This window comes from Peromyscus eremicus, chromosome 7 (assembly GCF_949786415.1).
Source record: "Peromyscus eremicus chromosome 7, PerEre_H2_v1, whole genome shotgun sequence".
NCBI classification, from domain to species: domain Eukaryota; kingdom Metazoa; phylum Chordata; class Mammalia; order Rodentia; family Cricetidae; genus Peromyscus; species Peromyscus eremicus.
The window spans coordinates 37,431,786-37,453,227 of NC_081422.1; the positions used below are offsets into that span (position 1 = coordinate 37,431,786).

General features: G+C 44.6%; 2 protein-coding genes across 5 annotated transcripts in view; both read right to left on the minus strand.

The window, feature by feature from the left end:
- Arhgef12 (Rho guanine nucleotide exchange factor 12) overlaps positions 1-8,818 on the minus strand; it is a 138,488-nt gene extending 129,670 nt beyond the window's left edge. For 2 of the 4 annotated variants that reach the window (XM_059267681.1, XM_059267679.1), the window contains exon 1: positions 8,519-8,815. In XM_059267681.1, coding sequence (XP_059123664.1) covers positions 8,519-8,550 — 32 coding nt within the window. In that variant the 5' untranslated portion in view covers positions 8,551-8,815. Of the gene's footprint in view, positions 1-8,518 lie in introns of all 4 variants that reach the window. The other 2 variants (XM_059267682.1, XM_059267680.1) reach the window with 2 other exon arrangements.
- A 4,554-nt stretch (positions 8,819-13,372) lies between these two features.
- Tlcd5 (TLC domain containing 5) lies at positions 13,373-19,751 on the minus strand. Its single transcript, XM_059266848.1, has 3 exons — positions 19,680-19,751; positions 17,075-17,274; positions 13,373-15,244 (listed from the first exon to the last, which is right to left on the minus strand). Exons 2-3 carry the CDS (start codon positions 17,271-17,273, stop codon positions 14,706-14,708), a joined length of 738 nt encoding a protein of 245 aa, XP_059122831.1. The 5' UTR covers position 17,274; positions 19,680-19,751; the 3' UTR covers positions 13,373-14,705.
- Between the last annotated feature and the right edge of the window lie 1,691 nt (positions 19,752-21,442).

Here is a 21,442-nt window from a genome sequence, read left to right on the forward strand (position 1 = left end):
ATTGGTGTGCATGAGCATGTGTGTCACAGCACTGTGTGGAAGCTGGAGGACAACTCTTGGGATTCAGTTCTCATCTTCCATCATATGAGTCCCAGGGTTGCTGACAAGCACCTTTACCCACTCTGCTATCTTGCAGGCCCAGAGACAAGACCTGGTACTGAGCCTGGAACTCACTCATTGGCTAGGATGGCTGACAAATGAACTCCAACAATCTGCCTGTCCCCACCACTCCCCAGTGCTGGAGTTTCAGATGCCCACTGTGCCCCTCAGCTTTTTATTGGTGCTAAAGATCAACACTCAGGTCCTCACCATTACATGGCAGGTACTTTACCAACTAAGCCATCTCCCCAGTCACAGAAAAAAAAAACTTCTAACCATGATACTTATGGTGATTAGAAACCATTTGAATGGCTACAGAAATCAAGTTTCCCAAAATAATACTGTATTACCTGACCATGTTTTCACTACAGCTAAGCAATATATGAACATCACAATACCATGCAAATACGATTAGAAACAATGCCTGCACTTTTCATCCTAGACTCTCAAGGCCCTTTATAAACATCAATTTAACCCTCACATCACCTGAGCCGTGGGTGTTATACAACATTGTAACCAGCTATCCTGCTACCATAAAATACTCAGATACCCCTTCAGCAGTAGTCATCCTGAGAAGTCTGGCCCAAGCCAATAAAACAGGAAACGAGCTGACAGTGTATATGCCACCAACAATCTCCAAGAAGATCAGACCTTCACCCACAAGAACCACTTCCTCTGAGTAAACCACAGAGAGACACCAGGCAAACCACAGCAGATCAGCATGTGTGTTGAACACAGGCAAGACAGATAAGCCATCTAAAATCTATATGAAAACATACTTGAGCTACATGTATTTACATACTATTTAGGGACACTTTACTCTACTAGTGGGTACTGTCTGTACTAAGTGATCAATTTCACGGTTAATGCCTTCAGATGCTCTGGTTTTTATACAAAAATGAACATTTTCTGAATCCATGAAGATCTAAAAAACCTTCTTTGACATATTAATTATATAAACTGAAAAACAGTTTATATTTAATCCTATATTAGTGACTGCTATTCACAGTCCCAAGCCAAAAAGACTTCTTTCTCTCTTCCTCTTCCTCTTTCTCTTTCTCTCTTTCTCTCTTTCTTTCTCTCTTTCTCTCACTCTCGCTCTCGCTCTCTCGCTCGCTCGCTAGCTATTAAATTTGCTTGTCTCTAAACACAAGGAAGCCACCTAGGCCTGGCTCATGACTAAGACTTTAAAAACCACGAGTCAGCATTTGAATCTATTAAAAATCATTTGGGATATGAGTCTGAACTCTCAGCTGCACTGAGGCATGTCAGTTTAATACAGGAGCCATAATGTGGCTCTTCTACTAAAAGTCAAAAAGACATGCTTATGCACTTTGAGAACAGCTGATCTTCAGTCAGCACCATTACATACTACTCTGCAAGATCAAAATCTACACTATATCCCAGGCACCAGCTCCACAAGCATCGTACAAACATTTCACACATGGTTATCTTTGATACTTTAGACATTCTAAGTCAAAAACATAAAATTGGTATTTTCCAAATTCCAAAACTTACTAGCAAAACCCAAAAGATCAAGGGTATCTACTTAAATAACATTAGACTAAGTATCAAAAAAGATCTACTAATAAAACAATCAAGAGTTCTTTAATCTTAGATATCTTATAGTAATTGAAATATACACTTTTTCTGTTGCTATTTCATCAGTAATAACTCTCACAAATAAAGGAAGTAAGATGGTTTTCTGAGATTCATTTTTAATTATATATTTTAATTACATGGGTACTTGTTGGAGGGCACCTGCATGTGAATTCACATGCTTTCCGTCTAGTTCTAGTAAAGCCAGGGGCAATTCATCCCCCTGTAGCTGGACCTGCAATCTGTTAAGAGCCTCCTGATATGGGTGCTGGGAACTGAACCTGGGTCCTCTACAAGAGCAGTGCACACTCCTAGCCTGAGCCATCTCTCCTGACAGAAGAAAGTATTATTTAAATTTTAACAGTAATCTACTCTACCAGGAAATTACTACTAAGCAATCACTGCAGAGCTATTTCATAAAATTAATATGGAGACATAGGGAGGTAACATTTTAAGTAACAGACTGAAACAAACCAGTAGAACAGTAACAATTTCCAGATGACTCTTACTATATTACCTTAAAGCTACAGTTGTATCTCTTTACTGACCCTAGTGATACCTTGTCTTCACTTCTGACTAACTTGAATCAGCAAAGGCCCTGGACAGACAGTATATCTATATTCTACTTTTTGATGTTATTAGATGAACTACATTTAAAAGAATCAAAAGAAGTCTTCTAAAACATGAGTAATTGTTTAATTAGCTGATTTGGCAATTATGTTATTTGTGTATGTTTGTTTCATTTGGTTGTTAAAATCTCTTACACCCATTCTAAATGCTATCTAAAATAAACACAGAGCCAGAGAATATAGCTAACTGTTTGCCCAGCAAGCCTGAGGCCCTGGATTTAATCTCAAGTACAAAATTTATAGATACATACACGCATACATCTATCTACATTTCTTCTGAGAATCTTTCTACACGTAATTTGGGGGCTAGGGCTATGCTGGAGAAGAATCAAAGAACTCAGAATCACAGTAAAAATACGTTGGAACTTGCTTCTCTAGAATATGAATCATATAGAATCACATTTTGTACCAGCAGACCAACTAAGAACTGTACTAGGACAGCAAGTTAGGCAAAACTAATAAAATATTAAGAGAGACAGACTGACATTTAGACAATGGAACAAGAGAAACATAACTTGGCTAAACAAAGAGTGAGTAAGGGGAGGGGAACTAGACAGAAAGCAGCGCTAACCACGTGACCCAATACAGCCATGCAAACTCAGACGGCAGAAAAGCATCATTTAGCCTGGTACATACAGCAATAAGACACAAGTTACCAGGACAACTTAAAAGGAAAGCCTGAGCTGAAGAGCAGGAAAAGCTTCCTGACTACAAGACCTATCAGCTTGTTGTTCAGTCTCCTGAGGAAGTGACAAAAGCTTTATTCTCTAGAGATATTTAAAGTTAGCACAGATAAGGGACCAGGAAGAAAGCATCCTGTGAGAAAAAAACACTCTATTCTTTTTTGGTGACGTTGGAAAGCTACTAAACAATGGTGAACAGAAAAAAGAGAGAGAGAGAGAGAGAGAGAGAGAGAGAGAGAGAGAGAGAGAGAGAGAGTGTGTGTGTGTGTGTGTGTGTAAAAAAGCCAGACAGTGGTGGCACATGCCTTTAATCCTAGCAACCAGGAGGCAGAGGCAGGTAGATCTCTGTGAGTTTAAGGCTGGTCTGGTCCACAGAGGGAGTCCCAGGACAGCCAGGGCTACACAGAGAAACTCTGTCTTGATAAGCAGAACAAACAAACAAATAAGAGACATAACAAAAAGGACAGCTTGAGGGATGAGAGGGAGAAGCAAAAATAGGGGGGAAAAAAGACAGCTTGAATCCAGAAAGTCCAGATTAAAACCTTGAATCTGAAGTTTTGCCTGGCACACAAGGTTTTTAGTACCATCAGCAGCACAGTGGGGAAAAAAAACCATATGTCTGATTGTCCCAGTTTTATAAGAATTATACTACCATAGACTGTCACTGCATACATGGAAGAATATTTTATTCAAAAGGAAAGGAAAGAGTTATGTCACTATTCTAAAGACTCCTAATTAAGAGAAGGGATCTTATCTCCATCTTAATTAAATCATCAAATCCAAATTTTAACAGATGAGACAAAATTAAGTTAAGCCGCCTATTCCTGAAAACATCATCCCAGTCCATTTCTGGAAGATAATTATGTAGTAAGACCTGTTTGCTCTGCTTTGCTGGAGAAGGAACCCAAGCACTATCACTGACCTACAGCCCCAACCACTAAGCAGCATTTCTAGTGACTGTCAGATAATCACAGCTTAAACCCCACCCCCATCACCTAAGCAGCACTATTAAAATACCCTGCTGTGTCTGATCTATGATGGTAACATGTTAACAAGCAGAAATCGCTAATGTACTAAGTGGTATCAGACTAACACACTTTTTAATGATTTTGAATAAAGCATCCTTTGTCAACTCATGAAATAAATACAAACACAATGTAAGTGTGCTTTTAATGAGGAAGACTATAACTCTGAATTTTTAAAAAAGTTAATTTGGATTCTCCACACTGACTGGTAAAACTGTAAGAGTGCATGTACTATATTACAGACTTATATGAATCAAGACTTTATTCTGAACTTAGAAAAGACAAAATATTATAAAGCTGGCAGTATGATCCTCCTTATTCTCAATTTCAAGTCGGTATTTGAAATAGATTCATTTCATAAAAATATGTTACAAATAATTACATCTTATAGGAAATGACTCATGCAACCCTGAAAATAACACACAACCCTAAGGGGGTAGGTTGCTTGTTTTTGTTATTAACTAGAACTATAAGACAACTTTGGCAGAAAAAAAAAACATGAATGGTATCTCTACTTTATATATGAATGTAAAGGTATAGGTCTCCATGTTCACTTTAAAAGCTTGCTTAAAAGTTAACCTTAAAGCTAAATTCAGTGGTAAGTAAATTCCAACACATCAAAACCTTTTGCCAATCTACAAATCACAAATAGCAAACAGAGTCCAAGAATCTCGAGGAAGACCCTGATGACTTCCCAACCTGTACCACCCTGAAAACTTGCTGTTACAGAACCTCCTGAAATCATTCATTGGGTCCATTAAAAAAAATTCTCGGGGTTGGAGACTTAGCTCAGTGGTAGAGTGCTTTCCTAGTAAGCACAAGGCCCTGGGTTCGAGCCTCAGCTCCCAAAAAAAAAAAAAAAAAAAAATTCTCTCCTCTCTACTTCTTAAATGAAATATCAATTACCACAGTATCTTCCACTGTAGGGACAGAAGCAAGCCAGGGAGCACTGAAAATTATTAGGATATTTTAGGGCTAAATAGAGCAATTAATGCAGAAGGAAAAGTGGCAATCAGACATTTCTATCACCTTTTTAGTCTTCTGATCTCACAGCAATTACAAAGCCAAGTGACTAGAAAACATCTATAAAACACTTAATTTAAAAAAAAAAAAAGCTTTCCAGATACACTACATAAAAACAGCAGCCTTTATAAACATACCATAAGTTTTAAGGTTTAAAAAAGCAATGGGTGCCAGGGTATAAAAAGTAAGAGAAAGAAAAGGGAACAAATGAATGTGTGAATTTAACTGCAAAATAATAACAGGATGTAACAGAGTTCTGAGTATCCAAAGTGACCAATCAGAGCCTAAACATAGCTGAATTCCATCCCAGCCCCAGCACGTCCCTAACACAAGAATAAAACCCTTCTTATCTTGTTCAGCCATGTGTCGCCTGCCACAAACTGCAAAACAGAACAACGCCCAAAAACCAGCTAGTCTGATTTCAACTGAGGACAGACAGACTCTGTAGTCAGAAACCCCACAATGAAAGAACTCCAACTCATACAGCTGGCCTGGTGGCTCTGCACACTCTACAGAACAAAGCCATACTACATACAGTACTTCAAACTTGAAAGGGTCTCTGAAAAGCTACATTGGCACTATTAATTCGCCGACAGTCCTAGAGTCGGGAAAATCTATCTACTGTACACTGGAGTCAGTGAGAGACAAGCCATACTTAAAGCTGAGGGGAAGCTAGATTTTAGATGAAGACCTTTGCTAAGGCACTCTGGCATACAAGTATTACTAAACCAGTACTTCCAGATTTCACCTCAACATATATTCAAACCAGGAACTACTCTCTTAAAGAGAAAGGGCTGCCCATTTGCAGAATAAGTTTAGAAGAAAAGGTAGTTGTCACATACTAATTCTCTTTGAAGACAGAAAAAAGGAAAAAAAAAAAAGTCAAGCCAAAGCCCAATGCCTGACAAAGAACAGGATTTCAATCAGTTTTAAAATAAACCTATAATCATATTTTACATGGCTCGGTTGTCTAAAGCAACCTAATAAAGGTTTACACTGAGAAGATATTATTTAGGCCTAAACCCCACAAAGCATTAACATATTTATACTGCTTCCCCTCACCAATGTCAACTTTTTTTCCCCTGTGTTTTGATACAACACGCCTTTAAGCATGTTGGGAGGCAGAGGCAAGCAGAGCTCTGTGAGTTCAAGGCCAGCCTGGTCTACAGAGGGAGTTCCATGACCATCAAGGCTGTTAAACAGAGAAAACCTAAGGGGGGAAAAAAAAAAAAACAGAAAAAAAAAAAAAAGATACAACACTTGACTGCTTAGAGTCTGCATCCACTGTTCTGATGTAAATTTCTAAGAGTAAGAATCCTGAAGGGAGGTAGCCCATCTCTTCAATCCCAGCACTCTAGAGGCTGAGGCAGGCAGACTGACTGCCTTGAATTGGAGGCTAGACTGTGCTACAAGTACAGCCAAAGACACACAGCAAAAATCTGTCTCAAAAAAAAAAGGGGGGGGGGGGGTGGAGCTAGGGAGATGGCTCAGCATTTAAGAGCAGAGGACCCAAGTCAGGCCTCCAGCACCCAGGACAGACAGCCTCTGAGGCACCTGCACTCAGGGGCACATACCCACACACAGAAACACATATGCAGAAGTAAAAATACAAAAATTAATCTTTAAAAAAAGAAAACTGCATGTTTATTGCTCATATGCTGAATTAAGTTATAAAAAAGATCCAAATCTCAATGTTTTATTTCCAAGATACCAGAAAGAGAACAAAAATCCCTGAGAAGCAAAGCTGGTTTAAAAAAAAAAAACTTCTTAGGTGCTTTTGTATGACTTTTGTGTGCAATGATTCGGTGACTCTAAATTCTGTCTCTACAAATTAAACTCTGCAGCATCTTAATGAAAACCAGGACTACATCAGTTTCTGGAAGTCTGCTTATCTATAGGCTCAACTGACAGAACAAGAATGGACCAGCACAACAACTATCTGGACACCTGGGAGAGATTGCTCAGAAGCAAAACACCATGAAAGGAGAAGGAATAGGGATGGGGAGGCAGGAAGACAGAAAACAATTCTACGTATATGTAAAGGATATCTGCAGGAAAGCTGAAAATGAAATCCTGCCTAGCAAAGTACACAAACAAAGGGTAAACATAAGTAGTTTAAATATTTAAGGGCATCTTTTAGGTGAACACTCATGTGACATTGAAAAGCATCAACAGGAAAAGGAAGTTCTGGCTCTGGAGGAGCTGTTATGGTATGATAATGGAATTTGGCCCCTTTAAAAATCAACAAATGAAGCCGGGCGGTGGTGGCGCACGCCTTTAATCCCAGCACTCGGGAGGCAGAGCCAGGCGGATCTCTGTGAGTTCGAGGCCAGCCTGGGCTACCAAGTGAGTCCCAGGAAAGGCACAAAGCTACACAGAGAAACCCTGTCTCGAAAAACCAAAAAAAAAAAAAAAAAAAAAAAAAAATCAACAAATGAGTCTCACAACTGGGTGAGACTCTCTCATTAGGAAATTAAACTGCTTTCTGAAGGAGCATTACTGTTGCACTTAAAGACTTCTGGCCTTGTGCTTCAATTATTTTGTTTTTTTTTTTTTAATGACAACAATCTGAAGGTTGACTTCAAAAAAAACAGCAAGCTAAAATTTGGAAGTAACATACAATGTCATAATTAAATTGAGAAATAAAAGATGTTAAAAGAACCAACTTGCTTTCATTGAAAAGTACTCAAAAGAACTCTTAAGTGTCAGAGAATTACACTTGGCCACATATCCTTTACACAACGCCATGAAACCCTGATTAACAAACAAGATCCACCTGCCATGCCTAAACCTGACTCGGTTTACATCTTTAAATGCTAGAGCGTCTAGAAGATGAAATGTAAAAAAGAATAATTAGAAGCAGGCCCCATGATTTTCCTTCATTTCCTTCAGCTCCTGGAAACTGTCCCCAGCAAGAGCCCGTGATTTACTGGTAGTGTCAACATTCTGGAAAATTGGGTAATTAATAATTAAACACTGTGCAGGTCACATAAAAAGAGACCAGATTCACAAATCACCATGCAGCAGGATGAAAATTAGGTTCACAGACAGAAACTCCTAAAATTAAGAGTCCAGAACTTCCACAGAACAGTAATCAACCTGATGATGCACCAATACCCACCGACCTCGGGCTCTGACCTTCACCCAAAATGACCTTCCTCTGGCTCCAAAATGAGTACACAATCCTAATGGACCTGACAGAAAACCACAATCATGGTTTTCCTTCGTTTCCTCTGAGAATATGGGGAAAGTTTCTGTCAAAAAAAAAAAAACTGCATTTCCATATTCAATCAACCGGATAACTTGGCAGCAACCCTAGACTAATTGCACAGCTCCGAAACAACCTTCTTTCCTATGCCTGTCAATTGCACTAGCTGAAGGGAAATCTGCAATCACCGAGTCCCCTGCTGCGTGGGGCCAAATCCAGGGAAGGTTAGCGACCGAGAAACTTCTTACCCACCTGTCCGTGATAGTCGACTGTGTGCCACTCATTGGGGCCCTTGGCGAGAGGTCTTCTTTTTATCCAACTTGCATTTTACAGTAACACCTCCACACCCCACCCCCAGTGCTCTGGGATCAGGCTTACTTTCGGCAGGGACACAAAAGTCCAACTCAAAACTCCATTCAGTCATCTAGAACATCCGATTGCAAGGGGTCAAGGAAAGGGATGCGGGCTGAAGCAAAACAAGTTATCGCCCCAAACAAACCGAGCAAGTCGGCCACAAGGCGAGTTCTAGGACGAGGAATGATCCTCAGCAAGGCACGGGGGGGGAAAAACTTCGTCAGAGGGAAGTCGCGAGGCTTGGGACGGGAACCGGGATGCCTCCGGGCTGCGGTAGGATCGGCTCGGGGACGGGCGTCGCCTCCTGTCCCGAGTCGGCGGGGCCCGGCCCTTGGGTCCCCGCTCTATCTGGGACTGCCGGCCGCTCGTGGCCGCAGCCTCCGCCGCGTCTCACGCCGTCCCGCGACGGGCTCGCGCCGCCCCATGTCCCCGGGCCGGGGCCCTGAGCTGCTCCGCGCCGCCCCCACCCGGCACCGGCCGCCGCGCTGACAGGGACCCTGTCTCAGCGCCGCGGGCAGCTCCCCATCCCTCGGAGGCCCCCGCGCTTCTTCCGCAGTGGCACGACGGCTCCTCCCCGACGCTCTGGTAGGCGGCGGCTGCCGCGAGGAGCCGGAGGTCCCGGCCCGGCCCGGCCCGGAAGCCCAGCCCCCGAGCGGCGGCGGCGGCGGCGGTGGCGGCGGCGGTGGCGGCGGCGGCGGCGGCGGCGGCGGTGGCGGCTGCTCCGCGCGGAGGGCCGCTCGCCGAGTCCTCAGGGGCACTCGCGGGCGCGCGCGCAGGGCGGAGTGGGGGGGGGGGGGGGACGCCGGCGGTGACGGGCCCTGCGACCACTGCGGGCACGCGCGCGGGTTCCGGTTCCGGTTCTGTCTCTTCGGCCCGGCGCGGCTGCAGCGCGCCGAGCCGTCCCCTCCCCCGCCGACTTTTTTTGGGCCCTTCTCCCTGGGACTTCGGGAAGCCGCTTCACCCGGGATCCCTCCGCTTCCCGGACTCTCTCCAAACTTGCGCGGATACTTCCGCGCAACGCTGTCAAGGGGCGGGAGGGGGTGGAGGGGAGCGAAAAGTAGTTCTGCGGGGCAGAAGCAAGCTGCTTCCGTCTCCACCGCCAGCCGCTGTCCTCACTGTCCCTGAATGCCCTCGAGGTCCAGTCCAGAGTGTAGCTTCCAACGCGGGACAGCAGATGAGTCATTCCACAATTCCGAAGTTCACGTCTAGAGGGTCTTCAGGGAACTCCCCGCCTCTCTTGTACTGGAAACTTTTATTCTTTAAGGGAATGTACTTGTTCCCGGTGTCAAATACTTTTTGGATGGCAGCACACGAGCCCGGGTCCACGTGCCTCGCGACAGTGTTAGGCAGACCCGCACACAATCAGGTTTTGAGGTGGTCCACACACCTGGGGCACCTGCTGGCCTAGCCCTGCAGCCGGGAGTGGCCAGAAAAGGCTGAGAAGAAAGGATCTGGGCCACGCTGAAGCCAGGAGTTCTTGATATAAATATTGCTTTTAGGCTGTTTTGCCTTGGCAAAATGAGCTGTATTATTTGCCAAATTGAGAAAGCATGGTGCTTTCCACAGCAAGTTAATAAGCTTGTTGTGAAAAGAGATGGGAGAAGAAATACATCTGTCCAGTAAACAGCATTAGGGATCCCTTTGAAGAGTTCCCAAATGTTGTTTTCCGGTTTCTTTTTCGATGGGTTAGAGGCATTCAGCTACCCATGCAGTTTTATGATTGAATAATTCTGTCCCTGAAGAAATGAAGTACCACGACACATAGATCTCCAGCTCTGCCTGCAAACATCAAGTGGCTATTCCTTTTATGCAATTATCCTTAGACTTCAATCCGTGTCGGTGGGAAGAGACTTCGGCCATTTTGTGGAAATCAAATCTAATAAACAGTGCGTGTGGAGAGGAAACAGTTACCTCTTAATAATGCTGTTTCCAAGTCATCCCACAACAGTTGGTGAAAGGATCATTATCCCTGAATAGATGCATGAGCTCAAGGTGATGTTTAGAACAGGGTACAAAGGGGGGAAAGATAAACAGACGCCTGAAATGACTCTCTTGCTGGATTTTTTTTTTTTTTTTTTTAAGTTCAGGGCACAGTCAGCTAATTTTGTAATGTTTATTTTTGGAAAGAATAGAAGCAGATTCGAGTTCAAGCCACTTTCATAATGATCAGACCTGGACACGTTGCCATCTGCTGGTAAATCCCAACATGGCAATTCCATCCTGAAGACACCACTTGTGTCTACCTATAGCTGGAAACAGTTCCATAAATACAATCAACAAAATGCAAGCCTTATCGCCAAGCTTACTCCGGTTGCCTTGAGTGTGCTGTCCTCCTCCCCCTTGTTCTAATAGTGTTAACAATGCAGCTATCAAATGAATGGAGTCCGATGACTCATCAAAGCATGAATTTTAAAAATAAGTTCCCATCTTCCTTTCCAGTCCGGCCTCAATTCTTAAGTTTCAGGAATAAAACAAACTGGGAACGTTTCCTAATTCACCTTCTCTTCCTTGCATACAAAACCTTTTTGGCAAGCTGCTTTCAACATCTTTCCAAATTTAACAAGCCCAAGGTCCTAGCTGTGAGCAAAGGAGGCATTTTGCTGTGGGAAAGCTTCAGAAAATGGCCAGCAAGGGACTGAATAACCAGTGGTTATTCCTTCCAGAACTACTGTTTCAATGATGAAAATCTCTAGCCACTGACAAGGCACTGATTTTATTTAAATATCCTGATAAAAAGTCTCCTTATAGCTGTTGGTTGTTCCACTGCCCTAAAAAAAAAAAAAAAAAAAAAAAAAAAAAAAAAAGTACCTATAGAACACATTCAGCAGAGCCAAGCAAACCAAGGCCAGCACCCTACCTAGGTCATACACTTAGCCCTTTACCTAGGAAGGTGGCACCAGTGACACAGTCACTGGAGATGCAGTCTTCCAATGAGACTTCCTCTAAGCCACGTATGTCCTCTTATCCATTGTTTTAAGGTGCTTATTAAGGACCTACTGTGTCCAGGACTGTTCTAAATATTTGCTTACACCTATAATCCCAGCATTTGGAAGGCTGAGGCAGGAGAATTACTTTGAGTTTGGAGGCAGTCTACACAGTGAGTTTCAGGCCAGCCTATGCTACAGAATGAGGCCCTGTCACTGAAAGAGAGGGACAGGGGTGAGGATATAGCTCCGAGGTACAGTGCTTGCCTAGCATGCCTGAAGCCTGAGGGGGAAGGGACAACTTCTCAAACAGGTGGCAAAATCAGAATGCTATCCTTCCTCTTCAGGCAAACTATTTTCTGTGTGCTGATGGCTATCTTCCACATAAAAAGTAGGAATGATTAAATGCCAAAGAGCAGATTACTGTCACCACTAAGAATGACTAGATGTCAACCTTTCTACAAGCCAAGGGCTGTTTTTCTTGGCAAGGCCACCACCAAGACACAAAGGCAGACTCTGGGTTTATAAAAAGTTACTTTATTTTTATAAAATTTAGTACAAATTGTATTGAAATATAAATCCTTCTTGAGCAATATCAGGGGTGATTACACAGTAATGCAAGTATTTCCTTTTGTCTGGGGACACATCACACTAATCTGCCCTTCATTTACCTGTGTTGTAAAAACAGGCGACCTCTTAACTGCTGAGTCATCTTCACATTGTCTGCTAAGAGTTCTTCATAGTTACTAGTTAGAACATCAAGGAGAGCTCAAATGAGGAATCCCCTCCCCTTACCACTTGTTCAGGTGTCTTGTTATCAAAAAATAAAGAAAGAAAACCTACATTCCCTTGAGTTTGCCTCAGACAGAAAGATCTACAGTCTTTACTTCTGAGGGGTAAGGGAGAAGAGAGCCAGTATTAGATTAACCCTGCTCGCTAGTCTGGTCTGGAGTGGGTTGCACAGTGCCAAAATAAAAAGCCAGTTTGGTTTTGTTTTTCCTTCATGCTCGTGTGCCAAGCCACTCTTTTTGACTGTGCTTTTGCTGAAATCAGCATTCCCCAGTTTCCAATTCTGCCCACAGTTTGGCTGGAAAGGAACACACCGGCACATTTGGGACACAAATCATAGAAAAGGGGGGATGATGCTATCTTTCCAGAAAACAAAAACAAAGGCCACAGAGTCCAAAGCAACCCCTTTAACTATATAACAGTCACCAGAAAGGTCCCACCATTAAAGTGCTTTTCCATTTGCAAGAATGTCTACATGTTTCCATCCTCTCCCCCTTGACTGGTTTCTCTAGCCAGTACCATCAGTTGTAAGGTCATTCACTGGGTTAGCGTCACCAGTGACGAGAGAATGGACTGACACTTCTTGCTGACCTTGCTTCAGTAGCACCATTTCCTGGCTTACCAACTGAATTAGCCAATCACCATTGATCTAAATATTATAGTAAAAATAACAAATACATAAACAAATAATACTTTCTTTTTTCATTAAAGCCCTACATTAGAGCCAGGCATGGTGGCACAGGATTGTAATCCTAGCACTGAGGAGACTTAAGCAGGAGGAGAGTTCAATGCTAGCCTGAGCTATACAAGCAAGACCATATCTCAGGAGAGGGGGAAAAAAGCGATAAAAGGGGAATGGATCTGCAGCAAAGAAAAAGGAAGAAAGGAGGGAGGGAGAGGAAGGAGGGAGAGGAAGGAGGGAGGGAGAGGAAGGAGGGAGGGAGAGGAAGGAGGGAGGGAGAGGAAGGAGGGAGGGAGAGGAGGGAGGGAGGGAGGGAGGGAGGGAGGAAGGAAGGAAGGAAGGAAGGAAGGAAGGAAGGAGATAGCCTCATCACCCTGAGGCCAATACGTACACTGAAATCTTTGGTTCTAGTTTGCAGTATGTACCAGGAGCTGAAACCTGAACTCCATCTCAAGTACAGTGGAATCCACATGGTAAATCCCCATGGAATTTAGCCATGGCCTCTCATGCCTAGCAGATTAATTCACAAAAGCCCTGAGAACTGGCATACTTTTCCTGGTAGGGCAGAACCCGTACAACAGGACTAAGTAAATCTAAATCTACCCACACCTCATTCATCTTGCATCTAGAGCCTTACTCTACGGTTTCTGTGCACACAAGAGTTAACCCAGCAGGCCTGAACTGCTATCCTTTGCAAAGGCCTGCTTGTAAGGTTGGCCCTTGGCTGGCACCTAGGAGCTGCAACTTAGAGAGGGCTCCCAGCAGGTTCAGCCTGGCTCACTACTCCTAAGCTGTTTCTGAAACAGGATGGCTTACGCTGAACCCCCGCTGTGAGGAATCTTGAATGTTGTCTTGTGCTAAGTAGGTGCCTACATGACCTACGGCCAGTAAAAGCTCTGGGCACCAAATCTTCAATGGCTTTCATGTGTGTTGTCATGAATCACTCCTCGATATCCAAACAGGAGACTTCAGAAACTCCTACCTAGCTCCCACAGGCTTTGACAAAGGTCCTTCTTCCCTGGGCTGAGTCTTCTCTGTAGCCTTTCATTGTCACAAATTAGAGCTGTGAGACTATAAGCTAAGCCCTGCGTCTTCCTGATGAATCATGGAAGCCAAGGGTGTCCCTGGGAACCTCTGACACAATCAGTGTCGGGAGGCTCAGTGGGAATCCCCTGGCAAACATTGCTAGTTTCCCTCCCGGCCTTCTGTCCCTCTTGGCGAAACAGATCCCATTGCAGATGCCTGAATGTCACACGCATGTCCCTTCCTGCGAGTCCCTCCCTTTATAGCACATGGGCTGAACATATTTAAAAGGTCTCCTGGAACTCAGGAGTTATTTCCAAAGGAACAAGAGACAGCACTGACTTGATTCAAGTTCTTTTCAAAGCTGTCTGAATATCTAGCAGGCCTCCTCCCATGAACACGGGGACCCAAAAGCGAGTGGCAATGGCCCTCACTATACAACGCCACTTGCCAGTCACCACTGAGGATGTGCAAATACCAGTGTAGGAGTGTTTCAAACTGCATATGCCTAGCTTGGAAACTGACTAAAGCGATGGATACATTTAGCCCTTTTTCGAAACCTAAGTGCACTAGAATCTCAGTTCTTAAGCTCTATAAGCTTGGTTCTGTTTCTGATCCTGTCCCATGGCCAATTCAACCCAATCCATTTACCAAGCACGAGCCTTGGCTAGTGTGTCTTGAGATGCCCATTATGTCTCAGCTGTCGCTCCTCATTCCTCCTGCTTCTCCACGCATGGTACTTCTTGATGCTTTTCTTCCACGCGAAGCGCCAGATGCTAACCATAAAGCACCAAGACACAGCATACATCGCTATCCCTCCAACCTTCACAAACCACTTGGGTGTGGGGGAGACCATTTCGCAGAAAAGGAGATGAGCGCCCACACCAATCCTCACACCAGTGAACAGAGCCACAAAGAGGAAATCCACCACATCTCCAGTGAAACTGTGGTAGTTCCCGGTTTCACGGAGAAACCAGCGCATCTGGAGCAAGGGGTTGGTGATCTCACTTCCAAAGAGGACCGCGTTGACCTCTGTGCCCGACTCCCCGAGTGCTAGAGCCATGATGATCCCCAAGATACTCAGTGTATGGTGAGCCAGCATCAGGGCACCCTCGGACTGGAAATAGAGGCACCAGCCCAAGTCGAAGATGAAGTAGCCCAAGGTAAGACACAGAATGTGAACTTGGAGAGGTGTGTTCGGTGAGCCTGAAACAAACCAAGACAGAAAAAGACGACAGGGCTGGGAATTGGGCCACCTGCATTGGGATCCTCTGCCATTGTCTTTCCAACCCTTTTGTCTGAACCACTAAAGAAGACAAAAGCAATGACAGATACAAGCTTGCTTGTTTTTGTTGTTGTTGTTGTTGTTGTTTTTGAGACGGAAGTCTCTCTATGTAGCCCTGGCTGCCCTGGAACTCACTCTGTAGACCAGGCTGGCCTAGAACTCAGAGATCCACCTGCCTCTCTGTCTCCTGAGTGCTGGGATTAAAGGTGTGTGCCACCACCACCTGGCATAAACTTTAAAAAATGATAACAATAAAACAAAGCATAATATCTACCCTTACTTATAACTCCAGCACTCGGGTAGGGGAAGAAGGAGGATTAGGACATGGCCAACCTTGGCTACACACTGAGTCAGGGCCAGCCTGGACTACATGAGAGCCTGTCTCAAAAAGATCAACAAACCTAAAGTCTAAAACTGTGGTCTTTCTTTGTTGTTATTGTTGTTGTTGTTGTTGTTGTTTTTGAGATAGAGTCTTCCTAGTACTTGCTCTGTAGCTAAGGCTGGTCTGAGACTTTTAGCAGTCTTCCTGGTTCAGCCTCCAAGGTTGTGGATCACAGACAAGGGCTACAGAGTAAACTCAAGGCAAACCTGCATAGTAAGACTGTCTCAAAACAATATCAGGAAAAATAACATAGTAATAAAACCTCAAAGGCTTCAATGAGCGATTTGACTGTTCAACCACAGTGTTCTTGTGAAAGAACATAAAACAGTTATTTTGTTGTTTTTAACAAAATTAGTGAATGTTCTAACTCCCTCCCTTTTAACCAGCTAAAGGTCTGTTCCCAGACTCTTGGGTCACTTCACTCTGTCATATACATCAGATTCATTATTTTTCTTTTCCTTTGGTTTTGGTTTGTTTGTTTGTTTGTTTTGGGGAGTTTCGTTTATTTTCTTTTTTTTTCTTTTTTTTTTTTTTTTTTTTTTTTGAGACAGCATTTCTCTGTGTAGCCTTGGCTGTCCGGGAACTTGCTCTGTAGACCAGGCTGCCCTCAAAATCACAGAGATCTACCTGCCTCTGCCCCCACTTAAAGGTGTGCACCACCAACACCCCCCAGCTCAGATTCATTGATTAACCCAGAGGATTGCGTTACTGGACACTGGCAGTTCTAACCCATCCCGAAAGCAGACTCCAGAGAGAACTCCCAGAGTGTCCTCATGTCCAATGACATGAGGTACAATGACCTGACATATTTAAAAATCATTAAGGACCTTCAAATAAAACACAAAACTGCAGAATTTGTTTCATTTCAGTTTGATAGAAATATTAGAAATTTGAGGCCAGCTTGGACTATAAAACAAGAACCTGCCTCAAAAAAATCAACAATAAAATTGCAAAAGCCTATAATCCCAGCTACTCCGCTGGCTGAAGCAGGAAGATCATAAATTCGAGGCCAGCTTTGACTACCAAGTCAGTAGCCAAGCCAGGCCGGTCAACTTAGTGAGACCTTCTCAAAATATATATGTGAAAATAGAGAAGAGAACAGGGACACAGCGCAGTGCCTAACATGTGCACAGCCCTAGATTCAATCCCCAGTACCACAAAAAGACAAGAAAAGAAAGAACCCCAACAGCACAAAAGAGTTATGAAAAGCAGAGGCCAGTAGTGACATACACAACATCCAAGTTAACAATGAAGACTGCAATACATATTATTAGAAGGGAAATTAATCTTCATTATTATACAAATCTATTTTTTCAAGTGCCCCCATCATAAATCCCTAAGAAAAATCTCTACTGTCCCTTCTACCTACCTGGGTGGGTAAAAGGCCAAGGGCCATCAATGAAGCCAATATAAGCAGACAGGCCTATAGAGAGGACTCCGTGGGTGAAGGTCACCAGCCGGCAGCTCCACTCATAGCTTCGGTGCTTATTCAGGCGGCAGAAAGATGTATAGAGTGAGAGCCAGCCTCCCAGGCTGCACAGCACCTGCAGACACAGACTTAATGCCATCCTATGACAGAAGAGACCAAAACCAGGAAAACAAAGGATGCCCCCTAAGAAAACGGCAGTGGCTCAAGTTGTGCATATGCCCGAATTGCTACTCTAAAATGATACGAAGGCATGACCTTTACTGAAATTCTTTACTATATATGTATCCAAGACTCTTGGACATAAATGTGGCTGCTGTATTTATGACTGCAAGCCCCCTAGAGATACTATGTCAGCACCTGATGAAAGCTGTGTCCCGGAAACCAGCAACAGCCCTGTGAATTATTAAGATAACTCCACACTTAACTAACAACCCAATGTCAATAATAACCTTTCAGAGAACCCTGAATCTGGATGGTGATACACAGGCAGCAAGGCTCAGGTACCTGATAATGCACTCGCACTTCACAAATCCCAGCACTAGCCAGGCATAGTGGTGTGTGCCTGTAATCTCAGCCTACTTGGGACACTGAGTTAGGAGGATGCCAAGTCTGACGTCAGCATGGTCTACACAGCAGGTTCAAGTCCAGCCTGAGCTATTCCAGAAGCCATGCCTCAAAACAATGAAAAAGGACTAGGCGTACAGCTCAGTGGTAGAGCACTTGCCTTTCACATGGGAAGCCTTTGGTTCAATTCCCAGTATCAGACACCAAAGGAGAAGGGAGCAAAGACAGTTCAGTTTGTAAACAGGAGAACCTGAGTTTGAGTCCCAGACCCATAATAATAAAATAAATAAATAAAATACCACTTTGGTTTCTGCTAGAAGTCACATGATACCAGGCATTTTAATGTGGTTAAGCTGAAACTAAATTTGGCTGAGGTCTGGATTTGGGTCATAGGTTTATCAGTCAAAATCAAAACTTGAGGCAAATGTAAATAGAGAGCCAAACAAAGACTCCAGACCTCTTGGAAGGTATCCCAACTCTATTATTTATCAACAAGGAAGCAAAAGGATTTTTAAGTAAATGTTGAGATACAAAAATATCCTCAAGGCAATTATTCAGTTAAAAGTGAGGCAAAGCAGCTGGTAAGTGCTTATAATCCTAGCACTGGGGCAGCAGAGGCAGGAGGATCACCTCGAGTAGGAGCTCAGCCTGGTCAACGCAGTGAGTTCCAGGCCTACCAGGGCTACAAAGTAAAACCTTGTCTCAAAATGATGGATGGATGGATGGGTGGATGGATGGATGGATGGATGGATGGATGGATGGATGGGTGGGTGGATGGATGGATGGGTGGATGGATGGATGGATAGATAATGATAGAGATGTTAAAGTCAGAAAACTTAGATTTTTAAATTTTGCTGATACATTTAGACAAGAATAGTCAACTCTGAGTTACTTTAATCATACAAAAGTAGACTCCAAAAAGGACTAAGATGTCATTGTTAATATACATTAGCTCCTCTGTTGAAAGTACAAATAAAAAAGAAATCCTAAACACGTCAGCTACCAGCTACGTGTCTCATCTCTGCGGGAATTCTCTGCATGGCTGCACTTAACCGCTCAGCCCTTTTCTAACAAATGCAGACCGACACCCCTCAGTACACGAGCCACTCCCAGGAATGCTGTCCAGAGAGAGCTTGGGCAAAGGGCAAGTTTTGTCCAGCTTTCATGAGAAATCAGGTTCCCATTCAAGAAAACAGTAGGTGTCCACCAGAAACCTGTAAGTGAGGAAATCACTTAACCTGAAGAATGTGTTTAAATTAAAATTAGGGAACAGAAAAAGGGCTGAAATGGGAGGGGGAAAGGTCAGTTCAGTTCTAAGACACATTTTCTGAAACTTCTAGGCCAATCTTCAGAGTAAGGGCCAGACATACAAAGTACCCGAGTGAAAAGCGCTGTCCCTCTTACTTCCTTTGAAAGGCCAGGGTCATTGGCCAGTAAGGCGGATCAGCTGATTGGGACTCGGCGATTAGTATTTTTAGAGTCCTCTTCTCTGAATCCTAATTCCCTGGCCCAAGACAGGAAACAGTAGCCCATTTACAAACACTCCAGTAAAAAGCGGGCATTTGTAAACGGCAGAAGCAGCTCTGTGACCTTGAGCCTTCGTGTCCAGTGTGGGGTCTGGGAGGTTCCCAGGCCCTCACAGCTCGGTGCCTGGGCTCCTCCATCCCGGAGAGCAGCGGCGCTGGGCGGGCGCCTGGCTCCAGGCCTCGGGCGAGCTACAGCCCGGGGCTTCGAGCCAGCAGCAAGATCGCCTCCCGCGGGGGGGACGTGCCCCAAGGCCCCGGGCACGCCCGGCTTCCAGCCTGGATCGCCCCATCTTGGACCGTTATCTAGGCATCCAGCCGGGTGCCCAGAGCTTGGCGCAAAGAGGCCCCGGAGCCCCGGGGCAGAGGAGCCCGAGCGCACCTGGCCGCCCGCCCGCCTCCTTCCCCGCCTGCGCCAAGGGCAGGCTGGTGCCCATCCCGCCGGCGAGCGCTGTTACCTGGCCGAGCGCACCGAGAAGCCTCGGGCGCCGGGGCGCCCACAGCCCAGGGCCCGGATCGCGGCGACAGGAAGCTGTAGAGGGAGGGGAGGGGGGGCAAAGCTGTGACGGCGGCGGAGGAGGAGCCGGGGGTCTAGGGGCACCTGCTGGCTGGGAGGACAGAACGCAGAGTGTGCTGGGCCAAGGAAGGGAGCTGGATGGAGGGCCTTACTTTGGGCAGGAAGGGAAGGGTGCTCTGTTGCGCTTGTTTGTTGGTCTGTTTAAATCATCATGGGGCTGTGGATGCAGTTAGTGTCTGTATGGCTTTTTATGTGGTCCAACTTTTGCCTAACATGTGTGAGGCCCTGGATTCAGCCTCTAATCCTCTACGGCAGTAGAGTATCCTGATCCATTCCACCCTCTGTGAGATGAAACAGCCTCTTCACTAAGCATTTACTGAGCACCTACTAAGCACCCACAACCTACAATAGCCTATGGGTGATGCAAGACCCTGTCTTTGATCTCCTGCTTGAATCTGAGTAGCAAAACAAGGACACCGGAGCGCCAGAAAAGTACTTAGGCCTGGGAATTGGGTTGCTCTCTTTTCAGCACTGCCCCTATCTGGATGTGAACATGCGGTTTAAAAGGAGCTGGAGAGATGGCTCAACAGTTAAGAGCCTTTGCCTGTCTTGCACGAGACTAGAGTTCAGTTCCGTGCACCCATGTCAGGCAGCTCACAACTGCCTCTAACTCCAGCTCCGAGGATCCGACGCTCTTCTGGCCTCTAGTAGCACCACACGTGTACTCACACTTGCAGACCCAAACATACACGTTTTTTAACGTTAATTCTGCTTGGTATGCAGCTGGGCAAGTTAAATCAATGCCTCCTTCCTCATCACAGAGTGGAGAGAGTAATGTCTCTCTCACAGATTGTTGTGAAAATTTGAAAAGATTACATTAATAGGTACATAAAATAATGAGCGGCCGGGCGGTGGTGGCGCACGCCTTTAACCCCAGCACTCGGGAGGCAGAGCCAGGCGGATCTCTGTGAGTTCGAGGCCAGCCTAGGCTACCAAGTGAGTCCCAGGAAAGGTGCAAAGCTACACAGAGAAACCCTGTCTGGAAAAACCAAATAACAATAATAATAATAATAATAATAATAATAATAATAATAATGAGCGGCACATGGAAGTCACTTTAAATACTATCTCTTGTCCTTATTTAACTTTGGAGTATTTCTTCCCCAATACTCGGATTAAACCAGAGGCCCCAATTCTAGACAAAAATCTCTACCACTGAGCTGTATTCTCAGACCTTTATTTTATTTTTGGACAAATTCTTATTTCTTTCTGGGTCTGAGGATAGTGATTTTCAAGAAGTATGAGAGTTAATGTAGTGGTATATGCCTGTAATCCCAGCACTTGGGAGGCTGAGGCAGGAGGACTGTAAATTAGAGGCTAGCCTGTATATTTTGTCTCAAAATTAAAACACACACATACATGGGGGTTGTCAACTAGAATAATGGGGGTAGGGAGGGGAGAGTCTGGCTGGTCGATCAAGGCTGACAATGTCGGGGTGCTAAGGAGCCCAGAAGTGAAGATCTCTAGAAGAGATGTGTTTAGACCATGTCTAGGAATTGTGAATGTTCTCATTTTGGTCCTTTATCACGCTAACCCTTCAAAGGCAAAGATGACAGCCTTTTCACCTGTTTCCCTAGAGCCTAGCGTGGGACAGGTGTAATGAATGTTGGTTGAAATAATGAAAGAGTAAGTCAGTTGGGATGG

Coding starts and splice junctions, on each gene's coding strand:
- Tlcd5 (XM_059266848.1), bottom strand. CDS start 17,273: ATGGCATTAAGTCTGTGTCTGCAGGTGCTGTGCAGCCTGGGAGGCTGG. Junction 15,245..17,074: donor TTGGCCTTTTACCCACCCAG/GTAGGTAGAAGG, acceptor GGTTTGTTTCAG/GCTCACCGAACACACCTCTC.